General features: G+C 50.4%; 1 protein-coding gene across 1 annotated transcript in view; it reads right to left on the bottom strand.

Annotated features, from left to right (window-relative positions):
* LOC137560846 (C-type lectin domain family 10 member A-like) overlaps positions 1-26,134 on the bottom strand; it is a 96,342-nt gene that overhangs the window by 36,718 nt on the left and 33,490 nt on the right. Inside the window, exon 4 of the mRNA XM_068271991.1 lies at positions 3,259-3,410. Coding sequence (XP_068128092.1) covers positions 3,259-3,410 — 152 coding nt within the window. The remainder of the gene's footprint in view (positions 1-3,258; positions 3,411-26,134) is intronic.

Raw genomic sequence — 26,134 nt, 5'->3', positions numbered from 1 at the left:
GCAGCTCTGGCTTTTTGGTTTAAAGTTAGGGGGTTCTCGGACGTGACTAAAGATTTTCGGGTAAGACAGGCGGTAAATTGGTACCGGGTGGGAGCCATTCGCAGGGAAGCAAGACGCCCGGTGACGTTTGAATTGTTGGGTAGGCTGGCGGAGGCGCTGCCAGGCTTGTGTTCTTCAAGCTATGAGTGCGGACTTTTTCAGACCGCATTTGTGCTAGCCTTTTTTGGGGCATTTAGAATCGGGGAATTAGTGAGTAGGAATAAGTCAGGAGTGGGAGGCATCCTCGCGGAACATGTTACCGTCCTCGCGGATTCGGTGGTCATTTATTTACCGCGCTCAAAGACCGACCAACGGGGAAAGGGCCGGTCCATCACACTTTTCCAGATCGGTGGACCGTTATGCCCTCTTTTAAACGTACAGAGCTTGATGACAGTTCGCCCTGCTCAATCGCTAGTGTTTCTGGTCCATTCGGATGGCACAGCTTTGTCCCGTTTTCAGTTTGTCACGATATTTAGAAAATGCTTGGCTCATCTCGGCCTCCCTTTCCTGGAGTTTGCCTCCCACTCTTTTCGCATTGGGGCGGCCACTGAGGCGTCACGGTGGGGATTGAGCGAGGGGGTCATAAAGCAGATAGGGCGTTGGGAGTCAGCTCGGTACAGGACATATGTCAGACCCCATTTAGTGTAAGGGGGGGGGGGGGGGTCTGTCTTGGGGGATCCGGGCAAAAAAATGCTGTCAGTTTTTGTTCTTTTGTTGCAGGTCCGCAGGTTGTGGTCTGGATCGTAGGGCACTCCTACGTCAGCAGGGGGGCGAGAAGGGCCGATGTTAGGCCTGAGGGCCGGCAGCTCGGCTTTCCCAGGGATCAGGTACGTATCCGGTGGATAGGTTTCCCCGGGATGGTGTGGCCCAGCCTTCTGCCGGAGCTACATACTTTAGCACGTATAGATAGGCCCCCCGATATCCTGGTGTTGCATGTAGGGGGGAACGATCTGGCCGCTAGGTCCACCAGGGTGGTCATCAAGGAGGTCAAGTTTGACTTCTTGAGGATCCGGTCCCTGTTCCCAGAGACCATTGTGGTGTGGTCAGACATTGTGGCCCGGGGTTACTGGAGGTTGGCCAATTCTGTCCTGAAAATTAACAAAGCTAGAATTAAGCTAAACAAAGAGGTTGCGAGGTTCTTCATCAGGAATGGAGGGTTGGCCATACGGCATTTCGAGTTGGAGGAGGAGATTGAACTGTTCCTAAAGAGAGACGGGGTGCATCTTAATGACATTGGGATGGACTTATGGGCCCTGGGCATCGAGGATGGGATTCAGCGAGCTCTGAGGTTGGGGGCCTCAAGGGCATAAGGGGTCACGCCCTTGTCGTGGTGGAGGGGTAAAAAGGGGCTCCGGAGGTTAGTGCCTTGGGAAGGAGATTTGTCATGGGACGAATCCGCTGGTTTTAAAGAAGGAAAGCAAGAGAGAGACGACTTTGGGGCATGCAGCTGTCCCCGAGCCGAGCTACGCGGCTGGGGGCCGGTACAAGGCTGCATGTCACACGGGTGTTTTTGGAGTACGAGTTTCGGTGCCTCCGGACCCTTTTACCCCAGTTCTTGATGGAGATCGTTTTAGTTATGTTGTGGTTTCTATTTGGTTTGGAACATTGTTAATTGGCTGAATAAAGAAGGGGCTGCTATGGCCTTAAATTAATCCAATGCCAGGTAGTCCGTGTCTATTATTTTTGGAGTTTTTAAGTCAAGGGGGAATGTGGGGTCTCTGGGGGGTAAGGGGAAGTAGGCTCTACCATTATCAAGAGAGGGTCCGTAGCTGTAGCGCAGCGGAATGCGGAGGGCCCAGGCATGATGGGGTAGCCGTCTCCCCGGCAGTGTAGGGGTTAGCGTGGGTTGGGGGCGGTGCAGGCTAGGAGGCAGCACAGAGAGAAGGAGGGGGCGGGTGTTGGTGGTGAGGGGAGTGTCAGTCTTTCCCGGGCAAGGCGGCGGAAGTAGCGGGGCGGGCACTTCCGGTTTGAGCAGCAATGGAAGAAGCTCCCTCCCTCCCTTTATGTTTTTTGTTGTGTGTGTTTTGCTCTTGTTTGTCATTGCAGCCGGAGGGGTAAAAAGGGGCTCCGGAGGTTAGTGCCTTGGGAAGGAGATTTGTCATGGGACGAATCCGCTGGTTTTGAAGAAGGAAAGCAAGAGAGAGACGACTTTGGGGCATGCAGCTGTCCCCGAGCCGAGCTACGCGGCTGGGGGCCGGTACAAGGCTGCATGTCACACGGGTGTTTTTGGAGTACGAGTTTCGGTGCCTCCGGACCCTTTTACCCCAGTTCTTGATGGAGATCGTTTTAGTTATGTTGTGGTTTCTATTTGGTTTGGAACATTGTTAATTGGCTGAATAAAGAAGGGGCTGCTATGGCCTTAAATTAATCCAATGCCAGGTAGTCCGTGTCTATTATTTTTGGAGTTTTTAAGTCAAGGGGGAATGTGGGGTCTCTGGGGGGTAAGGGGAAGTAGGCTCTACCATTATCATGACAAGATTAGCTGCATGCTTGTTTCTGGTGTGATTCAGCTACTACTTCAGCCAAATAGATCAGCAGAGCTGCCAGGCAACTGGTATTGTATAAAAGGAAATAAATATGGCAACCTCCATATACTTCTCACTACAGTTATTCTTTAAGATTGAACAGTCATGATGGATGTCAATAGCCAACTTAGGTGGGGAGTACACATGGCTGTGCGCGAAAGGGCGAGTTTTCTGCCATGTGCTTTTTTTTGTGCATTTTTGGTGCGTTTGCATTTTGTTTTTACTGCATATGCAATTTTCATGCATTTTGTGTGCATTTTTAAGCATTTGCAGTTCACATATGCGTTTTGTATGAGTTTTCCATGTGTTTTTACATTGTGTTTTATGCAAATCACTAGGAAGACAACAGAAAGCAGAAATACATCCCAAAACAATTTTTATTTTATAAAAATGCATGTAAAAACGCATGGAAAACGCATGAAAAATGCATACCATTGTGTTCCCATTGACTTTCGTTATGTACGTTTTTGATGCAATATTTCGAACACTATGCAATAAAACCAGCGTTTTTAAAAACACATGTTTGAAAATACATAAAAAACACATGTGTTTTTTATATGCGCTTTTGCCTGCAGCAAAAACGCCGCGCTTTCCGTAATGCTAGCGTTTCTGCTAAGTGTGCGCCTAGCTTCAATATCCTGAAAAAGAGAGGTGACAGAACTATGTTATATGTGATGTAACTTCTTCTTCTCACCATCTCTGCCTGGCTGTTGATGACCACCAGATAAGCCGCTCTTCCCTCGCAGTCTCTCTTTGCATCATTCCAGGACTTCTTGTCTGAAGACAGATAGTAGCAGCTGAGTCCAAAGTTGGTCCAGCCCGAAGTGCACAATAAATTGTCATTTTCTGGAGATCGGAAGGGAGAGAGAAAGAGAGAGAGAGAGAGACGGGGAGAGAGAGAGAGAGAGAGAGAGAGAGAGAGAGGGGGAGAGAGAGAGGGAGAGAGAGGGAGGGAGAGAGAGAGAGATGGGAAGAAATAGAGGGAGAGAGGGTTGGTGAATTGTCTTCTGTACAGTAATCAGCTACTAACATCTCAATACACAGAAACAGTGCCATAACTACAAGTCATGGGCCCCCCAGCAAAACTTTGATGCCCCTCCCCAATCTTCACACGCCTTCCCTTGTTTCCCTTTTGCCTTCATGGGCTTGAAGCCCATCTCACAAGGACCATAAAACAAGTGTAGCCACAAACACTCCTGATCTGAAGTATAGTCCCGGAAGGGAAGGTGAGTCGTTGGGGTCCCTGCAGCTCTGGTCCCCCTGCAATCGCAGTCCAGGGACTTCTTTCCTCTAGTTACGCCCCTGGCAGGGGCAAATTCAGGATTTTAAGGGGGGGGATTCCTGAAAGGTCCAGAAGCACGTATGTCCCCGAGTGCTTCCGAATACAGGTGGCTCCATACTGCCCATGTACAAAAGTGCGCTGGCGTATTACGGAGCTGCCTATCTTTGGAAGTACTCAAGTGTTTCTGAGGGCTTCTGGAAGCAGCAAATTTGAACAGGGGACAGCGCTGGAAGAACTCCCCGAGAGAGGAACGGGAGATAGACTTAGTTTGGACAATTCAGTGGAATATGCCACATAGTGTCACAAAGCGCAAGCGATACCCATATGATGCAGGGATATATGCAACTGCGGAAGATGTCGGCGCTATATTAATCTATATATATAAAATTGGATGTATGTGTGTGTGTGTGTGTGTGTGTGTGTGCCGCGATCACATGAAAACGGCTTGACCGATTTAATTGAAACTTGGTATACAGATCCCTTACTACCCGGGATGATATGTTCTGGTGGTCTTGTGTCCCCCTGCACACCTGGGTGGAGCTACAAACAGCATGAGGCATGTAGCATCATTATTTTTAAAGGGAAACAGTAATTGATGATGTGGGGACTTAAAATCCCCCCCCCCCCAAAAAAAAAAAAAACATGGCTGTCAATTAACATCAGGACTAGGTTCCAGACAGCAAGAGTCAATGCAGATATCTATCTGAAATCCGGAATCTGGTCGGATACTGAGTTCGGATGTCCGAATCTGCATAATGTAACTATGGAGATGAGGTCCATGACGTAATTGAGCTAATCAGAGGGCCCCCAGCCTAAGCCCTAGCACCCAATCACAGAAGGGAACCTTGGCCAGCCCCCCCCCCCCCCCCCATCCTGTATATAGGGAGGGGTGCCATGACGAGAAATCTCGTCCTTGCTTGTGACTGCTCACAGAGAGACATGCTCCAGTGCTGCTGGCCTAGCAAGTGCTGTATGCAGTGCTGTATACAGCAGGGATGCTCGGATGTGCCTCATCCACGAATTCGGCAATCCGCGTGGTTGCAAAAAAAATCCGCATTCGGCCCTGCCGCATGCGGATTTTCGTCCGCGTCCACGCAACCACGCGGATTTTTTCCCGTGAATGGCGTAATCACGCGTGGATTCACGCCCGGAGGCGGATTTTCTTTTAACGTTAATAACAAAGCCCCCATACATGCTACAGTCCCCCAAATAGCATGGATTATCGAGGTGATAAGGGGCAACATAACTTCAACATAAAAAATTCCCCAAATTTTTTTTTCTAGAGAAAATGGATTTTAAAGTGAAATCAACACTTTAAATGGGGCTATTAATTGGTAATAAGTGGTTTTAAAAAGGGATATACGCGTTAAGCAGTCAAAGAGGTGAAGGCGAGTTCCAATGGCACTTGGCGGCGAAGGTACCGCTGGAGGAGGATGAGTGGATGACGGCAAAAAGGCTCCAGAGAGGTTTTTGTAATTTTTTTTTTGTTTTTTTTTTGCAGCAATTAGCAATGACATCGCAGCAGAGTTGTCAGTGGACACGGGCAGTGTGAACGCAGAGTGCAGTGGTGGTAGCGACTGAGTCAGGAGAAGGACTATGCGGGCGGTCAGTTCAGCAGCACAGAAGGACCACGGCAACAATCTGGTAGTAGTAGTAGCAGCACAGCGTCATAGTGCTGGCCAAAAAATTAAATGCAGGGATGTCCCCTGTCCCCCCTTCTTTACGTGTTGTGCATGGAGCACCTGGCCGTAGCACTTCGCAAGAACTCTTCTATTCAGGGTATCCCTTATGAAAACTCACAAATAAAATTAGCAATCTTTGCCGATGATTTGCTGCTTTACATTTCAAATCCTCATATAGCCTTTCCTCATGTCTTGCAAGAAGTGGCGGAATATGGCTCGTTGAGTAATTTTAAGATAAATATCTCTAAAACAGAAGTCCTTAACATAACCCTCCCAGGAAAGGTAGTACAACATTTATCGACCTCCTTCCCTTTTAAATGGAAACAGGACAAGATTAAATATCTTGGGGTATTTATCTCGAAGAATCTTAGCGAACTATTCCAAATTAACTTCCCCACCCTGACTTCTAAAATATTTGGGGACTTGGAGAGATGGAGGACACTGCATTTATCTTGGTCCAGTAGGATATGTGTTCTAAAAATGGATGTGTTACCAAAACTTCTATATGTTATGCAGGCTCTCCCGGTGTGGCTGCCTAGTTCATTTCTTAAAAAAATCCATAAGCATTTCTTAAACTTTGTATGGGATAAAAAACCACATCGCATTCATTCAAAGCTACTCAGTCGTCCCAAGGAGGGAGGAGGAATGGGTTTCCCGGATATTCAAGCCTATTACCATGCAGTCCTGTTAACCCAGATAGTGGACTGGTTCCAAAGCAGACAAACCAAACAGTGGGTGTTGCTGGACGCAGCGTACTCAGCATTTGATCCCAGGGCCCTATTATGGACTAAACCAATCCTGAGGCCTAGGAGGGATCTGATGACCCTCTCTCCCCAAGTCCTTCTTAAAGGCTGGGATTTAATCAGAGAAAAATATAAGCTTTCCACAATCCCAAGTCCTCTTATATCATTATTAGATAACCCTCACTTAGCAATGGGTCTTCATTCCAGCTCTCTTTTAGGCTGGAATCGTGCATTCTGGCCCCAGGTACGCCATCTTTTGGGATCTTCCACTTTGCTAAAATGGGAAGAGCTTGGGAACCAGGCTAATAAACCCACCATAAACTGGTTCACCTGGAGGCAGATAAGAGAATTTTATAACTCCCTAACACCAAAGGGGAACATTCATAGAGGTCTGACCTCCTTTGAATCCCTATGCTTCCCCTTTGTGAACACTGAACATAAAATTTCACTTCTATATTCTGAGATTGCATGTACTTCCAGCACGAAGCATTTGCTCAATGTAACAGCTAAATGGGATGCAGATCTAGGTGAAAACCTTAAGGATGAGCAATGGGAAAAATTATTTTCATTGACCCATAAGTCTTCCATTTCCTCCTCCTTCCAAGAAAGGAACTATAAGGTTTGGGCACGTTGGTATAGATGCCCCTCCCTGATTGCTAAATTTAGGGCAGACGAATCTGCCACTTGTTGGCGATGCCTGGGGCAGGAGGGCACATATATTCATATATGGTGGAGTTGCCCACTGATCCAGCCATTTTGGAACACAATATTTGATATTAACCGCTCCCTGTATTTGGAAGACCTCCCATTTAAACCAACAATAGCTCTCCTGAATCTGATACCTGGAAAAATCTCCCAAGCAAAAAAAAACTTAACAAGCTCTCTTATGATTATAGCTAAACTCCTTATTGCAAGGAACTGGAAGAGTACTTATGTCCCAACTGTCAACCAAATTTTTACTGAGCTGAATGAGATTTGCAGATTAGATGATCTGTTTCACAGTGCCCATGACAGTAACGAGGCCTTTACCAGAAAATGGGCGGTTTGGTACGATTACAGGGAGTCGGACGGAGCTAAATCCCTTCTCTCCAGAGATCCACTACAAGGGACTAATATTTAGATGCAATTCCTACATGGCATAAAAACGCTACTTTTGACCCTGTATTAGATAACGGATTATTAATACATATGTTCCATAAGTATAGTCTTGGCATTATGAAGGATTTAAAAGTTCTAATTTTATCCTGGTTAGTTATTGGGAATTATATGCGGGGGATTCCAAGGGGGAAACATGGTAAATATGTTTGTATGTTCTATCTCTCTGGGATCCTACGTTATGGGTCCCTTCCTTTTCTTCTTTCTGGCTTCCTTTTCTATCATCTTGTCTTCTCAACTTTTGTTTTTTTCTCACTGATGTGTCCTTTCCTTCTGGAGAGTCAATAATTTCCCAAATATAACTGAAGTGGGACCAAGTTCACCCTGTTAACTGTTAAGTTCTGACATTTGAATATCTTTACTCAAAGCACAAGTTGTATAGGATATAATGTTTAAGGTCTTAATATATACTAATCGAATGGTTGAAACTCTTCAGATTCTGTTTCTGTCTATATATGTTTGTTATATGAAAAATGCTTCAATAAAAAGTTTTATTACAAAAAAAAAATTAAATGCACCCGGTGACCCGGGCAGTGTGAACGCAGAGTGTAGTAGCGACTGAGTCAGGAGGACAAAGCGGGCGGTCAGTTCAGCAGCAGCAGCACAGTAGTAGTAGCACAGCGTCATAGTGCTGGCCAAAAAATTAAATGCACCCGGCGACCCGGGCAGTGTGAACGCAGAGTGTAGTAGCGACTGAGTCAGGAGGACAAAGCGGGCGGTCAGTTCAGCAGCAGCAGCACAGTAGTAGTAGCACAGCGTCATAGTGCTGGCCAAAAAATTAAATGCACCCGGCGACCCGGGCAGTGTGAACGCAGAGTGTAGTAGCGACTGAGTCAGGAGGACAAAGCGGGCGGTCAGTTCAGCAGCAGCAGCACAGTAGTAGTAGCACAGCGTCATAGTGCTGGCCAAAAAATTAAATGCACCCGGCGACCCGGGCAGTGTGAACGCAGAGTGTAGTAGCGACTGAGTCAGGAGGACAAAGCGGGCGGTCAGTTCAGCAGCAGCAGCACAGTAGTAGTAGCACAGCGTCATAGTGCTGGCCAAAAAATTAAATGCACCCGGCGACCCGGGCAGTGTGAATGCAGAGTGTAGTAGCGACTGAGTCAGGAGGACAAAGCGGGCGGTCAGTTCAGCAGCTCAGAAGGAGGACCATGGCAACTTACTGATAGTAGTACCATAACACCAAAAAATTAACCAAGGTAGGCACTAGGCAGGTAGTAAATGTCTTTATAAAGGCAGGCATAGTTAACAACAGCACATGCAGCAGCCACTTCATGTCCCCCTGTGTCCGACAATAGGGGCCAGGAACTCACCTTCCACCCAAGCCTGGTTGATTTTCAGGAAGGTGAGTTTGTCCACAGAGGCGTGGGAGAGCCGAGAGCGCTTCTCTGTGACCACGCCACTAGTGTTGGGCGAACATCTAGATGTTCGGGTTCGGGCCGAACAGGCCGAACATGGCCGCGATGTTCGGGTGTTCGACCCGAACTCCGAACATAATGGAAGTCAATGGGGACCCGAACTTTTGTGGTTTGTAAAGCCTCCTTACATGCTACATACCCCAAATTTACAGGGTATGTGCACCTTGGGAGTGGGTACAAGAGAAAAAAAAAATTTAGCAAAAAGAGCTTATAGTTTTTGAGAAAATCGATTTTAAAGTTTCAAAGGGAAAACTGTCTTTTAAATGCGGGAAATGTCTGTTTTCTTTGCACAGGTAACATGCTTTTTGTCGGCATGCAGTCATAAATGTAATACATATAAGAGGTTCCAGGAAAAGGGACCGGTAATGCTAATCCAGCAGCAGCACACGTGATGGAACAGGAGGAGGGTGGCGCAGGAGGAGAAGGCCACGCTTTGAGACACAACAACCCAGGCCTTGCATGAGGACAAGAAGCGTGCGGATAGCATGCTTTGTACCACCATGCAGTCATAAATGTAATAAAGATAAGTGGTTCAATAAACAGGGACCACGCGGCAACGCTAACCCAGCAGCAGCAGCAGCAGCAGCACACGTGATGGAACAGGAGGAGGCGCAGGAGGAGAAGGCCACGCTTTGTGAGACACAACAACCCAGGCCTTGCATGAGGACAAAAAGCGTGCGGATAGCATGCTTTGTACCGCCATGTAGTCATAAATGTAATAAAGATAAGAGGTTCAATAAACAGGGACCACGCGGCAACGCTAACCCAGCAGCAGCAGCAGCAGCAGCACACGTGATGGAACAGGAGGAGGCGCAGGAGGAGAAGGCCACGCTTTGTGAGACACAACAACCCAGGCCTTGCATGAGGACAAAAAGCGTGCGGATAGCATGCTTTGTACCGCCATGTAGTCATAAATGTAATAAAGATAAGAGGTTCAATAAACAGGGACCACGCGGCAACGCTAACCCAGCAGCAGCAGCAGCAGCAGCACACGTGATGGAACAGGAGGAGGCGCAGGAGGAGAAGGCCACGCTTTGTGAGACACAACAACCCAGGCCTTGCATGAGGACAAAAAGCGTGCGGATAGCATGCTTTGTACCGCCATGTAGTCATAAATGTAATAAAGATAAGAGGTTCAATAAACAGGGACCACGCGGCAACGCTAACCCAGCAGCAGCAGCAGCAGCAGCACACGTGATGGAACAGGAGGAGGCGCAGGAGGAGAAGGCCACGCTTTGTGAGACACAACAACCCAGGCCTTGCATGAGGACAAAAAGCGTGCGGATAGCATGCTTTGTACCGCCATGTAGTCATAAATGTAATAAAGATAAGAGGTTCCATAAACAGGGACCGGCAACGGTAACCCAGCAGCAGCAGCAGCAGCAGCAGCACACGTGATGGAACAGGAGGAGGCGCAGGAGGAGAAGGCCACGCTTTGTGAGACACAACAACCCAGGCCTTGCATGAGGACAAAAAGCGTGCGGATATAGCAGCAATGCTTTTTGCCGCCATGCAGTCATAAATGTAATACAGATGAGAGGTTCAATAAACAGGGACCGGAAACGCTAAACCATCCCAGATGTTCATCGGTCATGTTACTTGGTTGGGGTCCAGGAGTGTTGCGTAGTCGTTTCCAATCCAGGATTGATTCATTTTAATTTGAGTCAGACGGTCTGCATTTTCTGTGGAGAGGCGGATACGCCGATCTGTGATGATGCCTCCGGCAGCACTGAAACAGCGTTCCGACATAACGCTGGCTGCCGGGCAAGCCAGCACCTCTATTGCGTACATTGCCAGTTCGTGCCAGGTGTCTAGCTTCATGCCCGGTTTCAGGTCCAGCGGTGCCAGCCACAAATCCGTCTGTTCCTTTATTCCCCTCCAAATTTCCTCCCCTGTGTGCTGCTTATCCCCAAGGCAGATCAGCTTCAGCAACGCTTGCTGACGCATGCCAACAGCTGTGCTGCACTGCTTCCACGATCCTACTGCTGCTGGTGCTGGGTTAGCATTTCCGGATGAGGTACAGCTTTGAAATGCGTTGGAGGAGAAGGAGTCAGAGAGGTAGGTGCTGCTGTTGTTATCCAGCTGTTTGCGGCGTGGGCAACACCCGCGCCGTAGCAGGTGAGGAATCGCTGCCAGGCTCCACAAGGTTCACCCAGTGCGCGGTAAGGGAGATGTATCGACCCTGGCCGAACGCACTCGTCCAGGTGTCAGTGGTGAGGTGAACCTTGCAGGCAACGGCATTCTTCAAGCTTCGGGTTATTTAGCTGACCACGTGCTCATGCAACTCAGGCACTGCAGAGCGCGCAAAGTGGTAGCGGCTGGGAACCACGTAACGTGGGATGGCCACTGACATCATGCCCTTGAAGCTGTTTGTCTCCACCACTCGATATGGCAGCATTTCGCAGGCCAGAAGCTTGGCTATGCTGGCTGGCTGTTACTGCCACGGCCCGGGGGTCATTTGCTGGCAATTTCCTCTTGTGCTCAAACATCTCAGAGACAGACAACTCAACCGTAGCGCTGCACACCGAAGGGCTGTTGGTTGTTGTGTTTGATGAACACTGGGAGACCTCAAGAGCACTAGTCCGGAAAGTGACAGTGTCAGCATCGTCTGATGTTTGTGAATGTTGTGAACCACGCAATGGCTGGGCTACTGCTGCTGCTGAGGCGGGTCTGGTGGTGAGTCTGGTGAACCCAAGGGAGGCAGTGTTGCTGGTGGTACCCTGTCCTGCCGCGTTTGCCCACAGAGTGGGATGTTTGGATAGAATGTGGCGGCTCATGCTGGTGGTGGAGAGGTTGTTAATACTTTTCCCCCTGCTCAGGCGGGTCTTGCACACCTTGCAAATCGCCATGGTAACATCCTCAGTGCAGTCTTCAAAGAAAGCCCAGACTTTAACTGGCTGAGGACTCGGACCTCGTGCGTGATGTGCTGGTGCTGCTTAACCCACTGCTGGACGCTTGAGAGGTCATCCAAGTAATTATCTGGTCCTGTTCTTTTGGATCTGTGAGGGTTGTTGTCCTGGACAACATGGGCAGTATTGAGTGGGTTTTCTTGGGTGCTCCCCTGTGGCCTGTACGTGAACCGTCAGGGGAAACACCTCTTCCCTTGCCCCTCCCTCTTTCACCGGATTTCTTCCTCATTTCACTTATCCTTAAAGTACACGCTGACTGGCAGCAGTACAGTGGCAGTACAGAAATGCTATACAGTGGTGGGTGAGCGGTGTACCACTATTGTCAGCAGTGACACAGAGCACAATGCTATACAGTGGCGGGTGAGCGGTGTACTACTGTTCCCAGCAGACACAGAGTGGAAGTAAACACAATGCTATATAGTGTGGCTGAGCCGTGTACACAGAGTGGCATTAAACACAATGCTATATAGTCTGCTATATAGTCACCCCGAACAGGGTGATGTTCTGCAGAACCCGAACAGTGGCAAACACTGTTCGCCCAACACTACTGGGAGGGAACGCAGATTTTAGTACCTAAACACACGATACAACATGTTTTCCGGGGTCGGACTCTGAGGCACATACAGATGGTCCCGATCATCATCCTCATCATACAACTCTTCTCCTGAGTCTGACCCACCCACCACCTCTGCCACCCCAACATCCCCAGACACAGACCCCTCATCGTCCTCAACATTAACTTGGGATGCTGGCCTGAGCCAGACCTCCTCCTCCACATCAGGCCCCATCATCTCCTCAATGGCAGCCCTCATTAATCGCTCTGGCGACGGACTGATGGACACAACGTTCTCCTCCGGGGAGGGCTGCTGCTGACCACTGGCTGCTGGGGTGGATGTTATAGCTTGCGTGGGGCGTTGGCTGTTGCTGTTGTTGGGAGTGCTGCTCACAGCGGAGGTCTCTGGGGAACTCATGTTGAGCTCATATAGTGGTTGACGGTGAGTGGAGTATTACTGATCCCAGCAATATACACACTGACTGGCAGAGTACGCAATGCTATATAGTGTGGCTGAGCGGTGTACACAGAGTGGCAGTAAACACAATGCTATATAGTCTGGCTGAGCGAGCGGTGTACTACTGTTCCCAGCAGAATCAGAGTGGCAGTAAACAATGGTATATAGTCTGGCTGAGCGGTGTACACAGAGTGTCAGTAAACAATGGTATATAGTCTGGCTGAGCGAGCGGTGTACTACTGTTCCCAGCAGAATCAGAGTGGCAGTAAACAATGGTATATAGTCTGGCTGAGCGGTGTACACAGAGTGTCAGTAAACAATGGTATATAGTCTGGCTGAGCGGTGTACACACAATGCTATATAGTCTGCTATATAGTGTCAGTAAACAATGGTATATAGTCTGGCTGAGCGAGCGGTGTACTACTGTTCCCAGCAGAATCAGAGTGGCAGTAAACAATGGTATATAGTCTGGCTGAGCGGTGTACACAGAGTGTCAGTAAACAATGGTATATAGTCTGGCTGAGCGGTGTACACAGAGTGTCAGTAAACAATGGTATATAGTCTGGCTGAGCGGTGTACACAGAGTGTCAGTAAACAATGGTATATAGTCTGGCTGAGCGGTGTACACAGAGTGGCAGTAAACACAATGCTATATACTCTGGCTGAGCGAGCGGTGTACTACTGTTCCCAGCAGACACAGAACAGTAAACAGAATGCTATATAGTGTGGCTGAGCGAGCGGTGTACCACTTTTCCCAGCAGACACAGAACAGTAAACAGAATGCTATATAGTGTGGCTGAGCGAGCGGTGTACCACTATTCCCAGCAGACACAGAACAGTAAACAGAATGCTATATAGTGTGGCTGAGCGAGCGGTGTACCACTATTCCCAGCAGACACAGAACAGTGAACAGAATGCTATATAGTGTGGCTGAGCGAGCGGTGTACCACTATTCCCAGCAGACACAGAACAGTGAACAGAATGCTATATAGTGTGGCTGAGCGAGCGGTGTACCACTATTCCCAGCAGACACAGAACAGTGAACAGAATGCTATATAGTGTGGATGAGCGAGCGGTGTACCACTATTCCCAGCAGACACAGAACAGTAAACAGAATGCTATATAGTGTGGCTGAGCGAGCGGTGTACCACTATTCCCAGCAGACACAGAACAGTGAACAGAATGCTATATAGTGTGGCTGAGCGAGCGGTGTACCACTATTCCCAGCAGACACAGAGTGGCAGTAAACAGAATGCTATATAGTGTGGCTGAGCGAGGTACACAGAGTGGCAGTAAACAGAATGCTATATAGTGTGGCTGAGCAAGCGGTGTACTACTATTCCCAGCAGACACAGAGTGGCAGTAAACAGAATGCTATATAGTGTGGCTGAGCGAGGTACACAGAGTGGCAGTAAACAGAATGCTATATAGTGTGGCTGAGCAAGCGGTGTACTACTGTTCCCAGCAGTGACACAATGACAGGGGGGACCCTGGCTAGCGTGGCTGGAGCGCGAACTACCCTGCCTGCCTACCCAAAGCTAAACCCACAGACAAATGGCGGAGATATGACGTGGTTCGGGTATTTATTTACCCGAACCACGTGACAGTTCGGCCAATCAGAGCGCGTTCGGGTCCGAACCACGTGACCCGTTCGGCCAATCACAGCGCTAGCCGAACGTTCGGGGAACGTTCGGCCATGCGCTCTTAGTTCGGCCATATGGCCGAACGGTTTGGCCGAGCACCGTCAGGTGTTCGGCCGAACTCGAACATCACCCGAACAGGGTGATGTTCTGCAGAACCCGAACAGTGGCGAACACTGTTCGCCCAACACTACACGCCACCGGCCGCACTAAAGCATCTCTCTGAGAGGACACTGGAAGGAGGGCAGGATAGGAGTTCCAGGGCGTACTGGGAAAGCTCGCTCCAGATGTCCAGTCTCTTGACCCAGTACTCCAAGGGGTCCATGGGGCTGTCGGTGTCATTGAGCCCGCTGGATGACCCCATATAGTCAGACACCATGGTGGTCAGTCGTTGCTTGTGCTGGTTGGTGGTGGATGCTGTGGCGGGCACCTCTGTTCTGGGCTGCTGCACTGCATACAGGCTCTTGCTTAGGCTCTTCAGGTCTCCGGGGCGCCAGTTGCTGCTGCTGCTGCTGGTGGTTGTTGTTGTGCTGCTAGTGGCAATGGCAGGCACCTCTTGCTGGCTTGGCAGAGCAGTTACAGTGGGGGTGGAAGGCTGGGGGAATGCTTCCAGTAGTCTGCGCACAAGGGCCTCCTTCAACTCCCTTGTGCGTTGCTCGGTGGTGGATGGCGTCATTAAGTCTCCCAGCTTCCCCTTCAGACGGGGATCAAGCATCAAGTTAATCCAGATGTCCTCCCTTGAACGCATCTGGATCACCCGGGGGTCCCTGCGAAGGCAGCGCAACATGTGCACAGCCATGGGAAACAAGTGGGCCCTGCCAGCAAGATCTTCCTCGTCCTCGCCATTGTCCCATAACGCATGCCTGTCCTCTTCCTGTGCCATGTCGTTGTCCTCCTCAAACCGCCATCCACGTACAACGCCTGCTGCACTCTGCTCCTCCTCCTCCTCCTCATTCAGGTTAGGGACCTCCAACTCTTCCACTACCTGCTGTGAGCCCTCCTCTGAGATGGACTGTGCTGCCATCTGCTCCTGTTCTTCCAACTGCCTCAGGGCTTCATCCCCACGCTCAATTAAATTGTCCATTGCCTGCTCCAGTAGACAAACCAAGGGCACCCACTGGCACACAGAGGCCCGCTCCTCACTGACCATCTTGGTTGCCTCCAGGAAGGGACTCAGCACCAGGCATACTTGCTACATCAGTGTCCACTGAGTGGCAGTAATCATGGGGACTTGCTGGTTGCTGGGGACACTTGGGTCTAGCATGTAGGCCCTAAGAGCCAGCCTGTGCTGACACAGCCGCTCCAACATGGCCAGAGTCGAATTCCAGCGAACTGGCATGTCGATGATCATCCGTTGTTGTGGCCTTCCATACTGCTGCTGTAAGGTGGACAAGAGTGCAGAGGCAGTGGCTGACAGGCGGAAAAAGCGTACCACCGCCCGGGCATCCTGCAGCAGCTCGCTCATCCCCTGGTAGGTGCGCAAGAAGCGCTGCACCACAAGATTGAGCACGTGGGCCAAGCAGGGGATGTGCTGGAGGTTTCCCTGCTGCACTGCTGCCACCAGGTTGGCCCCGTTATCGGCTGCCACATACCCCACTTCCAGGCCTCTGGGGGTCAGCCACCTCCGCTCCTGCTTCCTGAGGGCGGCCAGGACGTTGGTGGCCGTAAGCCTCTCCTTCCCCAGGGTCACCAATTTTAAAAGGGCTTGGCAGTGCCGAGGCTTGGCGCTGCTGCTGCCGAGGCGGGCTTGCTTTCCGGGTGCTGAGGGAGTGTCGTGACAGGACCCTTTTGCATCCCCCCTGATCCCGCGTGGTGGCACCACTAGCTGGGCTGATGCACTCTTGTCCTCCCTCCCTTCCATCAGTGTCACCCAGTGGGCCATAAAGGACAGGTAGCGACCTGTCCCAAATCTGCTACTCCACGAGTCCATGGTCACGTGGACCCGCTTGCCCACAGAGTAGTCCAGGGAACGGGCCACGTTTTCCACCGCAAACTTGTGGAGTGCTGGGATCGCGCTCCTGCTGAAATAGTGGCGACTGGGGACTTGCCACTCGGGGATGCCAAATTGGATCAGCGTCCGCATGGCGCTCCCCTCCTGCACCAGGGAGTAGGGAAGCAGCTGTGATGCCATGGCCCGGGCCAGCAAGCCATTTAGTTTGCGGATCCGCCTGTGGCTTGGAGGCAGAGGCTTGGTCAGACCCTGAAAGGTGTCGCTCAGCAGGGTCTGACGACGCTGGGATGCAGGGGAGACAGAGGAGAGAGACGAACACTGGCTGCCAGCCTCAATGTCTGTGTCCTGAGTAGCCGAGGTGGAAGAGCGCTTGCGTGCTACTACTGCTGCTGCTGTGGGGGATTCACGACCCTGAGGGAGGGATGATGCTGCTGCGCTGGTGGGCCTTCTGCTCTCAGGAACCCCTGCCAGCAGTGCCTGCTTCCTCTTAAACTCTGCATACTCGCGGCAGTGGCGGCTTCTCAGGTGGCCCTGGAGGGATGAGGTACCCATCTTGCTCAGACTTTTCCCACGGCTCAATCTTTTGCTGCATAACCTGCACACAGCATACCTTTTGTCATCAGTACATTCCTCAAAGCAATCCCACACTGGTGACTTTAATTTACTGCGGCCCCCACTAGCAGAGGGTGCAGCGGAACAATATGTGGTAGTAGTTGCCGGGGGTTGCATGGTGGTGGTGCCGGCTGAAGCAGTGTCCTGTCTACTTCCTCCACGCCCACTGCTGCCGATGCCCCTGCCCCTGCCTGACATATGGCAATATCCTTGCCTAGGCCGAGGTGACTCGTCATCCTGCTCTGCCTCTGACCATTCTTCCACGGACTCAGCAGGCTGCACATAGTTAGGGTCCACAACGTCGTCATCATCAGCAGCATCATCATAATCCAGCTCTTCCTCTGACTCCCCCGCCTCCTCTTCTGTCCCTACATCCCCAGACACAGACCCCTCTTCTTCATCACCAGAACTCAACAACGCTTGTGATTGTGGCCCGATCGCAATCTCTGCCACATCAGTCCCCAGTAAGTCCTGAGCTTCTTGCATCAGCAGGTTCCCAGAAACCGGACTGAGGGACAGAACGCTGTCATCCTGGGAGGGCTGCTGACCAGTGGGTGCTGGGGTGGATGTCACAACAAGCGTGGGATGTTGGCTGCTGCTGCTACTGCTTGGAGTGGTGCTCACAGTAGAGGTCTGGGAGGAAGTCATGATGTCCATGAGTACGTCAGGTTCCATTTGCTCAACCACCACACGGGGACCAGAAACTTTAAAATATTTGGACAATGGCGTCCGCTGACTCGGCCCAGGCTTTGCTGCCCCCCTTTCTGCTGCATCACGACCACGTACAGCTGGGCGTCCTCTCCCTGGACGTGGAGCAGTCCCAGAAGTGGCTGAGGCAATTGAACTTCCTTTCCTCTCACCCCGCGAAACTCTGCCAGACATGTTGCTAGTAATGAATCACTGGATGCAGTGGGCACAGTACAAGGTCACTGAAGGATGCAGTGGGCACAGCAGTGGGCACTGGATATACAACTAGGTCACTGAAGGATGCAGTGGGCACAGTACAAGGTCACTGAAGGATGCAGTGGGCACAGCAGTGGGCACTGGATATACAACTAGGTCACTGAAGGATGCAGTGGGCACAGTACAAGGTCACTGAAGGATGCAGTGGGCACAGTACAAGGTCACTGAAGGATGCAGTAGGCACAGTACAAGGTCACTGAAGGATGCAGTGGGCACAGCAGTGGCCACTGGATATACAACTAGGTCACTGAAAGATGCAGTGGCCACAGTACAAGGTCACTGAAGGATGCAGTGGGCACAGCAGTGGGCACTGGATATACAACTAGGTCACTGAAGGATGCAGTGGGCACAGTACAAGGTCACTGAAGGATGCAGTAGGCACAGTACAAGGTCACTGAAGGATGCAGTGGGCACAGCAGTGGCCACTGGATATACAACTAGGTCACTGAAGGATGCAGTGGCCACAGTACAAGGTCACTGAAGGATGCAGTGGGCACTGGATATACAACTAGGTCACTGAAGGATGCAGTAGGCACAGTACAAGGTCACTGAAGGATGCAGTAGGCACAGTACAAGGTCACTGAAGGATGCAGTGGGCACAGCAGTGGGCACTGGATATACAACTAGGTCACTGAAGGATGCAGTGGACACAGTACAAGGTCACTGAAGGATACAGTGGGCACAGCAGTGGGCACTGGATATACAACTAGGTCACTGAAGGATGCAGTGGGCACAGTACAAGGTCACTGAAGGATGCAGTGGGCACAGTACAAGGTCACTGAAGGATGCAGTGGGCACAGCAGTGGCCACTGGATATACAACTAGGTCACTGAAGGATGCAGTGGCCACAGTACAAGGTCACTGAAGGATGCAGTGGGCACAGTACAAGGTCACTGAAGGATGCAGTGGGCACAGCAGTGGCCACTGGATATACAACTAGGTCACTGAAGGATGCAGTGGCCACAGTACAAGGTCACTGAAGGATGCAGTGGGCACAGCAGTGGGCACTGGATATACAACTAGGTCACTGAAGGATGCAGTGGCCACAGTACAAGGTCACTGAAGGATGCAGTGGGCACAGCAGTGGGCACTGGATATACAACTAGGTCACTGAAGGATGCAGTGGGCACAGTACAAGGTCACTGAAGGATGCAGTGGGCACAGTACAAGGTCACTGAAGGATGCAGTGGGCACAGCAGTGGCCACTGGATATACAACTAGGTCACTGAAGGATGCAGTGGCCACAGTACAAGGTCACTGAAGGATGCACTGGGCACAGCAGTGGGCACTGGATATACAACTAGGTCACTGAAGGATGCAGTGGGCACAGTACAAGGTCACTGAAGGATGCAGTAGGCACAGTACAAGGTCACTGAAGGATGCAGTGGGCACAGCAGTGGGCACTGGATATACAACTAGGTCACTGAAGGATGCAGTGGACACAGTACAAGGTCACTGAAGGATACAGTGGGCACAGCAGTGGGCACTGGATATACAACTAGGTCACTGAAGGATGCAGTGGGCACAGTACAAGGTCACTGAAGGATGCAGTGGGCACAGTACAAGGTCACTGAAGGATGCAGTGGGCACAGCAGTGGCCACTGGATATACAACTAGGTCACTGAAGGATGCAGTGGCCACAGTACAAGGTCACTGAAGGATGCAGTGGGCACAGTACAAGGTCACTGAAGGATGCAGTGGGCACAGCAGTGGCCACTGGATATACAACTAGGTCACTGAAGGATGCAGTGGCCACAGTACAAGGTCACTGAAGGATGCAGTGGGCACAGCAGTGGGCACTGGATATACAACTAGGTCACTGAAGGATGCAGTGGCCACAGTACAAGGTCACTGAAGGATGCAGTGGGCACAGCAGTGGGCACTGGATATACAACTAGGTCACTGAAGGATGCAGTGGGCACAGTACAAGGTCACTGAAGGATGCAGTGGGCACAGTACAAGGTCACTGAAGGATGCAGTGGGCACAGCAGTGGCCACTGGATATACAACTAGGTCACTGAAGGATGCAGTGGCCACAGTACAAGGTCACTGAAGGATGCACTGGGCACAGCAGTGGGCACTGGATATACAACTAGGTCACTGAAGGATGCAGTGGGCACAGTACAAGGTCACTGAAGGATGCAGTGGGCACAGTAAAAGGTCACTGAAGGATGCAGTGGGCACAGCAGTGGCCACTGGATATACAACTAGGTCACTGAAGGATGCAGTGGCCACAGTACAAGGTCACTGAAGGATGCAGTGGGCACAGCAGTGGGCAGTGGATATACAACTAGGTCACTGAAGGATGCAGTGGGCACACAAGGATGTCACACTGTGTAATGAGATGCTCATATGCCAGCGAGCGAGCGAGCAGTGGGCACTGGGCACGGCACAAGGTCACTGACAGAATGAATGAACAGCGCTGGCAGAGAGTGGCGGCACCGGCGGTGTGACTGGCTGCCTGCAAATAGTACAAGTGTATAAACTGTCACTGGAATATACAAGTGAACACTGCAGCTGCACTAACCTGCCTGCCTGCACTCTACACACAGATAATCCCCACTCCCACTACACTGCAGCACTGAATCTGCCTGCACAGCACTACACACAGTTAAATAATCACTAGACTCCCACACTCCCACTACACTACACTGACTACAACTAACTACAGCAATCACTCACTGACTAGCTAACTGTGTACAGTATAAGAGCAGTGTTAGCAAAAAAACCGCTTTGTTTTTAACACAATAAATGCACTTGCTCAAACAACAATGGCCTGGAGATAATCCTCTCAGCACCACAGTCTAGCAAGGACAGAGCTTTTCCATCATGGCCGCCGCTTTATATTCAGGAGGGGAGGGCATAGCTCCCCTCCTGTTATTGGTTGCTAGGGCCTGGCTGGGGCACTCTGATTGGCCTGCAATGTGTCACTTCCGCATAGTTTGACGCATTTCCGCAAACCACGACTTCAGCGCCGGGTTTCACGAGCGTGAATGCGGATTTCTGTCCGCATTCACGCGTAGCCGAAGCAGATTTTCGTGGTTGAAAATCTATTCACGGCTTAGCGTGTCCGAGGCGGAATGCGTCAAAATGGTCGTGAATCCACGCGTAAGCGTGATCACGACCTGGCGGTGAGCACCACTGGTATACAGTGATAAACCTAAAGCTTTTCAATGCTAAACACCTGCACTACAGTTTGTTCTATTTTTTATTAGTTAGCTATCTTGATTTCATTCAGTGACAGTCAGAGTGTGTGCTGCAGGGCTGCTGCAACTGCTGCTATGTGTCTGTGTGTGCAGAGCCGGGACAAGGTCCTCCAGCACCCAAGGCTGAGACACCAAAGTGCGCCCCTCCATCCCTCCCCCCCAGCCGTCACACACTGATTGCTATTAGACTAAGAGGTGCCACAGGTCCCACAACCTCCCCAACACCTTAATATCTAGTTATCTGGCTTGCAGTCACTGCCATGTATCCCCTTTTCTTATTTCTTTCTGCTTCAAACACAATTAGGAATGACAGCTGAATGAATTCTGCGCCCCCTCCTACACTGCGCCCTGAGGCTGGAGCCTCTCCAGCCTATGTCTCGGCCCGGCCCTGTGTGTGTGTGCTGCAGGCCTGCTATTAGGTCCTGTGTCTGTGTGTGCTATGCACAGACCAGGCCAGCTGCTGGCCTGCTATTAACCTTAGCTACAGTATAGGTTAGGGAATAGGATTACTGTGTTATTGTGTAGTTAGTACTGCAGTGCTAGTTAGTTGTTAGAGTAGTACTGTGTTAGCTCACTACGGATTACTGCAGTGCTGCTGTGCTGAGCATTGTCAGTGTGACAGTTAGTGTGCACTGTCTTCTCCTCCGCTGTCTGTCACTCCGTGCTGATTTGCTTTAAAGTCCAACTGTAATGAGCGCCGCCGTGGCGGACAGCATCGCCACCGCGGCTGCCTCTAGCTCCCTGCCCATCTCTTCGGCGTCTAGGACGCCGGGGACGGAACTGACCGTTTCCTGTAGGGACGCTGTCTCGCGCGGGTGCGTGCGTAGACAGGACCTTTATGCGGGGAAAAGGATCGTCAGCTGACCCGCTGGTCAGCTGACGGCAGAGGAGACTCACGACGCCCGGGATTGGCTGGCTGCTGGGGGCGTGCCAGTGAGGTCTCCTTAGTTTCTTAAGCCTTCGGGCTTCAGTCTGGCGCTGTCTGTTGTTGTGAACGCTTGTGTGTCAGCGCTCAGACCAAGTCTAGGATTCCTGTGTCATAGTGGTGTTGTACTTTAGATCAGTCCCAGGGGGTTGAGAGCAAGGACCTCACCCCCAAGCCTAGGATTTCTGTGTCATAGTGGTGTATACTTTAGACCAGTTGCCAGGGAGTTGAGACCAAGGACCTCACCCCTAAGCCTAGGATTTCTGTGTCATAGTGGTGTATACTTTAGACCATTTCCCAGGGGGTTGGGACCAGGGACCTCACCCCCAGGCTCGGGATTGTTGTGTCATTGCTCTGTTATACTTTAGACCAGTTCCAGGGGGGGTTGAGACCAGGGACCTCACCCCCAAGCTTAGGATATTGCTACTCTGTTATTGCTATTTGTTTAGACTAGTTCCCGGGTGTTGACGCTAAGGATTTCACACCCAGACTAGGTTATTGCTTCTGTATTGATCTCCTGTGTATGACTCTTAGCTATTACTCTGACCCTGATCCTGCCTTCTGATCCTGTACTTTCGCCTATCTGCCTGCCTGTTGTTGAACCTCTGCCTGATTACCATTTATTCTCTTGCTTCAAGATTCTGTACTGATACTTACCTCCCTGTTGCCGAACCTTTCCTGCCTGACCATTCTACTCACCGGTGGGTCCTCGCCACTGGTGAGGTGTTACTACGCCAGCTCCGCTGGTGAAGCAGCTTTGCTAGGCTATAGTTTAGCCTTCATTACCTGCTCATTAGGTACCTGTCATTTTAGTATTTCTGTATCTCGTAGGCTGCAGTCAGTCTGACTCATCCGCCCCTCGGGTGTTCATTTGCCTGCAGTATATTCTGAATCACCTGCTCCTCGGGAGATTCAGCCTCTTCAGTAGGTAGTAGCTGGAGGTTGTACGTCAGTGCACATTCGGTGTACTGTTTATACCTCACCAGCCCCTCTGGTGAGGTCTCATTAGAGCTTTATAGTGATGGTTACACCAATTGCTGCGCACTCTGCCCTCAGTCTTGCTATACTGGCATTATTGGTGATTCTGCGGATCACACATAATCGGGTATAGCATCTGCATTCTTGGTGATTCGGCAGATCACCAATAATCAGACATCTGAGGTGTGGCACTCACTCGTCACACCAACCCTTATTTCAATAAAGTACAAGTACCCCACATTATCTGGCTGAAGTAAGCTGGAGCTGGCAGTGGTAAGACTCGGAGCACCAGAACCCGCTCTGCCACTCCTGCCGACACTGAGGCCTGTTCAGGCAGCCAGTCCTCAGGGGCCTCCTCTGCTCCCTCCACCACTTCCCGTTCAAGGAAAAAAAAGTCTGCCAGACCCTGTTGGGCGAGTCTTTCCCTGTTGTTGGACTTTGGACACAATGTGGGCTGCAAAACCGCTGTCTGGAACCTAGTCCTGATGTTATTATTTTTTTTTTTATGTATTTTAACTCCCCAAGTGTTTCTCTTAAAAAATAAAAAAAATAAAAACACGATGCTACATGCATCATTTATCCTAAAAAAAAGTTTTGGAAGCAATTTAGAGGCCACTTCCAGTTTTCTATCCGGATATCCGAATCAATTCGGATTTCCCGAATAATGGGTTTGGATATCCGATTATATTCAGGTACCAAAAAGTTCGGATTCGGATATCTGATCCGTATATGTAGGTGTCCGGATCCAAAATAAATTCGGATTTTAAAAAGGGGTATCCGAGCACCACTACTGACAATGCCTCCAGCTGCGCTGAAGGTCCTTTCTGACTCCTCTTCCCCAGACGACTCCTCCTCCTCCTCCCCCCTCCTCTGTGATGCCACAGGTGTTGACAATGCCGCAGGTGATGTTTCCAAAAACTCTTCCTCCTCCTCCTTGGGTATCGCCTTTTGAGGAAAGTAATTGTGCTCTGGTGCTCTGGTATCTTCCACTGCAGTGTCCCAATCGCCACAAATTTTTGGATGGCCTCAGAGTCCACCAGCCGGTATGGTAACAGCTGGCGAGATAACAGTTCCGCCAAGCCAGCTGTCAGACGCCGGACAAGGGGGTGACTGTCAGACATTGGCGTCTTCCGCTCAAAGATTTCCTTCATGGACACCTGGCTGCTGCTGTGGGCAGAGGAGCAGGAAGCGCTCAAGGTGAGAGGCAGAGTGGAGGAGGGTGGCTGTGAAGGTGCAAGGGACAAAGTGGCTGAAGAAGATGCTGCACCTGAAGGAGGAAGAGGAGGCGGAGGGTGGCTTTGCCTTTGCTGCTTTTGCTTAGGTGGTCTTCCCATTGCCATTTGTGCTTTGTCACCATGTGCCTTTGTAAAGCAGTTGTCCCTACATGGGTCTTGGTCTTTCCACGAATCTTTGATCGCAGATAGCACAGAAGGCATTGCTCTCATCTGAGGCAGACACACAAAAAAAACCTTCACACTGCTAAGCCCTGGAATGATGGCACTTTGGTGGTGACATCAGCAGCTGACCTTGAAGAGCATGTTGGCTGGCTGTCCATAGGTGGCGATACATGCCACGAGCTGTTTCTGATGATGATGAGCTCCCCCTGCTTCTTTCAGAAACTATTCTCCTCCTACTCCTCTCTGCCTCCCCCTCTGAACTGTCCCCCTGTTCATCTTGTCTATTAGGATCCCACATAACTTCCATGGCAGTATCATCATCATCATCATCATCATCCTTATCCTCCACAGCTTCGCTTGTATCAAACACCTCCAAAACTGCACCAACAACAGGTACTTCATCATCCTCACACCTTAGGTCCATACTGGCGCCTAACTCAGACATATGATGGGGTGTAACATGCTTAGCACCATCATCTTGTAACAATAATGGCTGTGAATCAGTTAATTCCCCACCAAATAACTCCTGCGAAGTGTCAAATGGGGTGCTAGTGGTGGCTGCGGAGGAAGATATGTCACAGTTCTGTGCGGAAGCTGAGGAAGATGAGGCGTTTATTTATTTATTATTTATTTATTTGTTGCATTTATAAAGCGCCAACATATTACGCAGCGCTGGACATTAATTTAGGTTACAGACAATATTTAGGGGTGACAAACAGCAATATGACAATACAGGAATACAAGAAAACCAGATCACACAGCACAGTATGAGTACAAGGTAATGCTTAGTCAGTCACTGGATGGGAGCATGGAGTTAGGCAAGTTAGGTTCACTCAAATGCATAGCATGGGTGCACAGTAATAGAGGTGCATGATCAGGTAGGACACAAAAGGAGTGAGGACCCTGCCCAAAGGCTTACAATCCAGAGGGAGAGGTAGGGACACGAGAGGTAGGGGACCAGAGTTCGGCTGGGTTTAGAGCAATTGTGAGGGGTGGTAGGCAAGAGTGAGAAGGTAAGTTTTGAGGGCCTTCTTGAAGGTGTTGAAGGAGGGGGCTGCCCTAATGGGTGGAGGTGTTCTGTGTTATACTCAAGTACATCCTGGCAATCTTGGGAGTTGATGGCACATGCCTTCTGAAGACTGTACTTTGGTCCAGGGCCGCACAAAATCACGCCACCTTGACCTCGAACAGACCTGCCAGGTGCCCTGCCTCTGGCTCTGCCTCTTGTTTTGTCCATATTGGGGGGGATGAAGAGAAAGGTATGCACTGACTTGACTAATACAATGTGCGGTTACACAGGTGCAGTGAAAAGGTGACTGCTGGTACAACAATGTGCGGTTACAAAGGTGCAGTGAAAAGGTAACTGCTGGTACAACAATGTGCGGTTACACAGGTGCAGTGAAAAGGTGACTGCAGGTTCAACAATGTGCGTGGAACGATCGGTGTCAGCACACAGAGAGAATCTGATTATTGGTGATCTGCAGTATCACCAAGAATACAGATATATACCTGATTATTGATGATCTGCAGAATCACCAATAATACAAGTATAACTAACCTCTGGACACCTGATAAAGTGTAAGTGTTTGGTGCAACAGTATATGAGCCAGTGATTTCCTGACTGCTGGCTGGGAATCAGACTCTACTGCAGTCAAGGGACTCCTATGAGATAGAGTCCCTGACTGGATTGCAGAGAGAT

This window comes from Hyperolius riggenbachi, chromosome 3 (assembly GCF_040937935.1).
Source record: "Hyperolius riggenbachi isolate aHypRig1 chromosome 3, aHypRig1.pri, whole genome shotgun sequence".
In the NCBI taxonomy this organism is placed as follows: Eukaryota; Metazoa; Chordata; class Amphibia; order Anura; family Hyperoliidae; genus Hyperolius; species Hyperolius riggenbachi.
Note: the sequence above shows the minus strand (reverse complement) of the source record. Positions and strands in the feature narration are given on the sequence as shown.